This window comes from Lactuca virosa, chromosome 2 (genome assembly GCF_052849685.1).
Source record: "Lactuca virosa cultivar CGN04683 chromosome 2, Lactuca_virosa_CGN04683_v6, whole genome shotgun sequence".
Taxonomy (NCBI): Eukaryota; Viridiplantae; Streptophyta; class Magnoliopsida; order Asterales; family Asteraceae; genus Lactuca; species Lactuca virosa.
Genome location: NC_136427.1, coordinates 176,545,686 through 176,552,340, shown reverse-complemented (window position 1 = coordinate 176,552,340; position 6,655 = coordinate 176,545,686). Strand labels below are relative to the sequence as shown.

The following is a 6,655-nucleotide window of genomic DNA, read 5'->3' as shown; positions in this document are numbered from 1 at the left end:
AATTATAACCATGAGTTTTGACATTTAATGTTAAAGCTTGAAAAATATTTTTATCAGACAAAGAAAGTTGTAAATTTGGGTAAACATTAAAATATACCGGTCTATGAGACAAACTAGATTCTATTATATCCATTAAAGATTGTTTCCAATTTTTATTTCTAGCAACCCTAAGAACTGATAAAAAACTTTCAGATAATCCCTGTAATGTTAATGGTTTAAAAGCAATTTGTACCAAAGCAATATGCAAGTAATTATAAATATATTTATATCTATCAATATCTTGTGGAGTTATTAACTGAACTGCCATGTCATCTTCGTTCATAGTTAAATTTTCTTATGTAGTTTTAACAGTTTGGATAAAACTTAATTCTTCAAAAGTTCCTAATTCATATATAAATTTAGGGTTGATACTAGGAATAGTCCATTTATTAAGAATGTCTAAATTTTTTGGTACTTCATATTCTTCTATTAACTATTTTTAATCAATTGTTTATTACTATTTTTGAATCTACTGAATATACTCATAATCAAGGTAATATCACATAGTGTTCCATGGCTCTGATACCATAACCAAGCAGGACCATAACGGGATATGAGTAAACTTTAAAGTTATTTAAATTTTTAAACAAAAGAGTCAGGTGGGTTTGGCGAGTCAATGAGTAAAACCCCTCAAACAACACTGTGGCTACAAAAGCGGGCTAAAACATCACTTTGCCTTTCTCCAGACTCTTTTTTATTATTATTATTATTATTATTATTATTATTATCATTATTATTATTATTATTATTATTATTATATATATATATATATATATATATATATATATATATATATATATATATATATATATATATATTTATATATACCAAAATTTACAGCTATTTTAACTTAACGTATTAATTTCATGCAAACCATAGATGATTGATGAAAAGTGTATAGGGTACTCCTTTATTGGATGAGCAGCTTCGTGTATACTAAGATAAAATATATAGGAATTAAGTGGTGTGGGGTTTTCGAGTTAGTTGATAATCAATGAAATGGTTAAGTTAAGGATGTTTCTTGTTGAAGGGTCATATGTTTTTTGGTTTTTCTTAATCGTTAAATTGTAATCTTTAACTTACTTTTCTTTTTATATATATAATATAGATGAGTAACACTCAAGCTTCATAAAAATCCAAAAATCCAATCACCTTATGACATCTTTGATGGCAGCTTATTGTTAAATTTCGAACTTACGTGGTTCGTATTAAACGTTTCTTTTCTTAATTTATTTTATTTTATGTTATAACATTTTGTATTTTTTTCCAAATATATATACTCACAAACAAATTAACCCCTAGTTCGATAAAGAAAATATGAGTTTGATCAATTTGATATAAGATTACATGCATTCATGTGACACCGTTAGAACAGGCATGTAGGGCCACTAAATGTACTGATTCAAATATTTGACGTACACTTCATCAAAAACAAACACTTATAACATATATTTGGAGAACCTCATGGTCATCTTTTGTAGATAACTAAAAATATTTTACTATTTTTTCCAAGAATAAAAAATCAATCTGGAAGGCCAAAAGAAGTTTATCTTTAATTATTAAAAGTGGACAAGTATCCATCTTGACAATTTATATAATATATAGTAAGGTACATTAGCTATTTTTATGAAGGAGACTATTTGGGAGCTAAATGGGTCATCACTGCTGCAGCAAACAGAAAGTTAAGAGAGGGTTATGGTCTCCTGAAGAAGATGAAAAGCTCATCAAACACATCACCTCCCATGGCCATGGCTGCTGGAGTTCTGTCCCTAAACTTGCAGGCATATATATAATCATCTATCTATCTTACAAACTTTTACATTCATGCAGTTTAATTGTATAACCATCTAGGTTTTAAGGATTCATGTTGTTTCTTGACTCATCTTCTTCGTGTTTTAATGGTTGTGTTTTTTTGCATCTGTGACTGAATTTGCAGGGCTACAGAGGTGCGGAAAGAGTTGCAGATTGAGGTGGATAAACTACTTGAGGCCCGATCTGAGGAGAGGTTCATTCACTGAGCAAGAAGAGAGAACGATCATTGATGTTCATAGGATACTGGGGAACAGGTGGGCTCAGATAGCGAAACATCTACCAGGTAGAACAGATAATGAGGTCAAAAACTTTTGGAATTCTTGCATCAAGAAGAAACTTATAGCTCAGGGTTTGGATCCAAACACTCATAACCTTCTTTCCGCCCATCAGATCCCCATTCTTAATGCTAACAACAGTAAACATAACGATCCTACAAAGCCACTTTTCTCCATTATCAACAATACCTCATCACAAACAAAAGATTCCAAAAGGTTCAATCCTCTTAAACCTCATTTGTCCATAGACACTAGTGATCCTGTAATGAGTCAAAACTTGTACGAAAACACAAGTTCCAACCTTAATTACCATGACTACAACAATAATGTTAGCCATCAATCAACAATGGGGTTTTCAAGCCAACAGTTAGTTGAAAGTACTAAAATGCCCATCTTGTTGCCTCTTCCTTCTTCCTTAAATCCACTTGATTTTGGACAACCATGGTCTGGTAACAGTAATCTTGGAGTAGCCTTTGAGAACACAAGAAGACAAGAAGAGTATCAAGAAATGTTGCAGCAGGAGATGGTGAGTCAAGGTGGTGTGACTCAGGAGTTTGTGAACAAGGGTTTGGATTTGAGGAATAGTGGTGAGGTCCAGAATCAGACGAACATAGATATGACTTCTTTTGATGGGTGTAACATTGACTTAGAGTTCATGGAAGCTGCACTTATTCCTTGTGGAATGTACTCTAATGGGGGATCTTTGGATCATCTTGCATGGGACTGTAACTAGCTAGCTCAAGTATTTGTTTAATTTTTTTTCTCACTTTTTAGAGTCTTAATGCGTTCTTGTTTATAGATTGCTTTTACACCTACGGATTCCAAAAACATTTTAGTCACGTCGCTTCATCCTAGGAGGGGAACAAGGATATCTCCAATCACAAGTGGATTTCAATTGTAGTTGACTCAGTTATTCTACTTTAGTGGATACCGTAGGGCTAAAATTGTCCTTTTTGTTTAACTACCCCTTTCCTCATGTATAGTGGGACTTACTGAAGATTGGATTTCGAATGAAGATCAATGATATATACACACTTTTATATAGTCAAAGTCCCACCACGTACGACATAATTTCCTTGATAACAAATCATTTTCAAGCTAACTAAACGTTACAAACCAAGTCCAAGATCGGTTGTCATGTAGACATAAACATGCAACTAGTTCAAGGGAATTATAATAAGGATTAGAAAGACTTGCCTGTTGGCTAATTAGAATTTGTTTGATTAGTTGAAGCATCATTTTCGAAGCATGATTAGGAATCACAACCGACTTCTATTTAAAAAAAAGATCGATTGATGATCTTAAATGCATGTATAGTTGTATGTTCTAAGACTTAGTGTCTATGTGGATTTGATTGGAGGAAAAAATGGCATCAAGAAACATGTGGATAACATTAACTGTTCTCACTCATAGTAAACTGTGAGGTGTTAGAAGTGTCTATAAAGATTCTGCATGGCTAATTTAATAATTGAACTTGAATTCTGGATCATAAACGTAATATTATCAGACCCACAAGAAATTGGGTGTATTTGTAAGTATTTACTAATTTAGTTAAACTCATGGGCGCAAAAAAGTTAGCGGACCATACACATCATTAGTTAGGCCCAAGAAAAGAGCCCAAGGCCATAACTCCATAAGTGGAAACCAGAGGTGCAAAAAAATATGCCAAACCGACCTGCATAGAAGAAATATAGTTTTAACTTTTATCAACCATTTAACCAAGCCATCGGTTATATACGGTAAAGTTTTTTTTTTTTTTTGGAAACGACAAATATATATTAGGCCTCCATATCAAAATGATGCGGGGAGAAAGTACAAAAAAGAAAAATAGCAGAAATTACAAACAAAGAAAAGGGTTTAAGTTCCAAACTCTCCGGTCATTGGAATTTGGAACCCGTTCGAGAAAACCCTTGTAAAAACGGTCTACAAATGTGATGTGACCAATGAAAAACTGTTTTTTTTTTCTAACGAGAATATAATTGCAATGACCGGTTTAATGGCCAAAATAACCCTTTAACCTCTCTATGGTTGGTATAAATAGGCAACGGTTGCGTTGATATCATCACACCTTCTTAATATGCTCCCTAATCTCTAAAAACTATCTCTGGTGGTAATTCCGCAAACTTGTTTTACACTAAAGTCCTAATATTTTCATCAGTTTGATAAAAAAAATCCTAAAATTTATTTTTTGACAGATAATTAGGACTTTATTGTCAAAAAAATAAAGTTTAGGACTTTCTTGTTAAATCATGAATTAGGACTTTACTGTCAAAAAAATAAAATTTTATGATTTTTTTGTCAAATCATTGAAAATATTGGGATTTTAGTGTATATATCCATTTTTTGGTTAAAATTTAATGGTATGATAGTCTTTAAACATAAGAGTTATTGAAACCTACTTTGGTCAACTAGATCCTATCGAAATTCTTAACGTTTACTTTTTGTTAAATATTTTTTTTTTAATCTCAACAAACCGATATTGAAAAAAATAGAGATAATCAAGAAAAAAATAAAAAATCAGGGTTCTGTTGGCTTTTTGCAGTCCTAAAAATATGGAGCTAAGAAACTGGAAATAAAGGAAATTGTCGTTCTTATCCCTTCTCCACGTTCACACCCTTTTGACTAGGTGTGTGTTGTTTGTGTTTATACACTTTGTCCCTACTTATCAGTTCAAGATTTGGCGGCGAACCAAAAAAAAAGTTTTACAAGTCTTCTCACCCTCTCTCGCTCTTTCTTTTGCATATGTTTCCCCTGATCGTGATTGTATCAGGGTAAAGATGATGATGGTAAGAAAAACAGTGGTGCTGCGACGAAAATCACAATTAAAAGTTCTTGGGCTACGAAAATACACTAAAGTCCCCATATTTTCAATGATTTGATATGAAACTCCTAAACTTTATTTCTTTTACAGTAAACTCATATTTCACAATTTGACAAGAAAGTCTTAAACGTGTCAAAAATTGTCGTTAACTAGGACTTTACAGTAAATTTTTTTTTTAACTTTTTGTCTAATAGATGAAAATATTAAGACTTTAGTATATATATATATATATATATATATATATATATATATATATATATATATATATATATATATATATATATATATCCCAATTTTACTTCACAATCTAGATTTTTTTTTCTTTTTTTTTTTTTCATTTTAAAGAATGACATCCGCTTTGTGGAAATTGGCAATCTTCTATCGTTATGGGAGCTTTGTCAGCCGGCATATTGGTTGCCAAAGTAGTATTAACAGAACCGAACCCGATGATTTGGCAACGTTTTGATTTGTGTGAAATGTCAGAGGGCTAAAAGAAAACACGATCCAAGAGATGTGGTAAATTATTTAACGAAAATGAAAACATGATATTGGATTTGTTTGCAAAATGGTGATAAGGTTTAAGATTTAAGAAACTTTGTCGTTCAACCATTTTGACAACCCCGTGATTAGGGATGAGCAAACGAACCGAACCGACCGAAACCGGCCCGACCCGAACCCGGTCCGGGAACCGGCTTGTGCCAAAATCAAGAACCGAACCGGCCCGAAGCGTTCTACCGGTTCCGGTTTTTGCCGGGTTTTCGATTTTGGAACCGGTCTTCGAGAAATAGCAACGTATTTTTGGGTTACGGTTTCGGTTTATGCCCGGTTCTTGTCGGTTTTTGTTTAGTACATATTTGTGTGCACTAATTGTTTCATAAATGGTCTATACATTTTGTTTGTAATTTTGTAAAAGTGTTGGGTTTTGTTTATTTTTTTGAATGTAATCTACATAAAAAACGTTTGACGGACAATATATGAAAAATTACAAGTTTGATATTATCAAAAATAAGTCAATTTCTCTCTTTCAGACAACCATTGCACCATCATTAACTATCCAACATTCAAACATTCAACATTCAAAATATACTTTCAAGTTTCCCAACAACAAAAAAAAAACAACGTCTAATATGTGGATTCCAACATCTATTTGACATTTTAATTAATTCCCCGATCTTTTCCCCGTTAGCTTCAAGTTGTGTATAGCATCCACAATGTCTATATATAACACAAAAGAAAAACGTTATTACTTAATAAAATGTAACAATTATTAATAAGATGTTAAAAATAAGATGTAACAAGTATTGGTGTATTACCAATAGCGAGGTCATTGTCAGCTAACACATCGTGCACTTCGTCGTAGTCATATATAGGCAATCTACTCTTTCTTAGCCAATCTTGAGTGCATATCAATTCCTCCACAATCACAACGGACAAATTAGTATGATAGTCGGTAATTACTCGACGACCGTTACTGAATATGAATTCGGATGCTACGGTGGAAATTTGCATCCCCAAAATATCTATTAAGAAACAAATTAGTGTATAATACACAACATGAATTTATAAATTAACAATGAAAATTAGAGTAAAAGAAGATTGATACCTCTTGCCATTCGAGCAACGATCGGGAACCGCACCGCGTTATTTTTCCACCATGTGAGGATATCATAACCTTTGTCAAATCCGATTGGGTCCTTGTTTAAGTATC

The 6,655-nt window shown here is 32.5% G+C and overlaps 1 protein-coding gene across 1 annotated transcript; it reads left to right on the top strand.

Annotated features, from left to right (window-relative positions):
* The first annotated feature begins 1,637 nt into the window (after window positions 1-1,637).
* On the top strand, window positions 1,638-3,087 carry LOC145159773 (transcription factor MYB92-like). Its single transcript, XM_079078809.1, has 2 exons — window positions 1,638-1,820; window positions 1,976-3,087. The coding sequence occupies exons 1-2, from the start codon at window positions 1,691-1,693 to the stop codon at window positions 2,857-2,859; spliced, it is 1,014 nt and encodes a 337-aa protein (XP_078934935.1). The 5' UTR covers window positions 1,638-1,690; the 3' UTR covers window positions 2,860-3,087.
* Window positions 3,088-6,655: the final 3,568 nt, after the last annotated feature.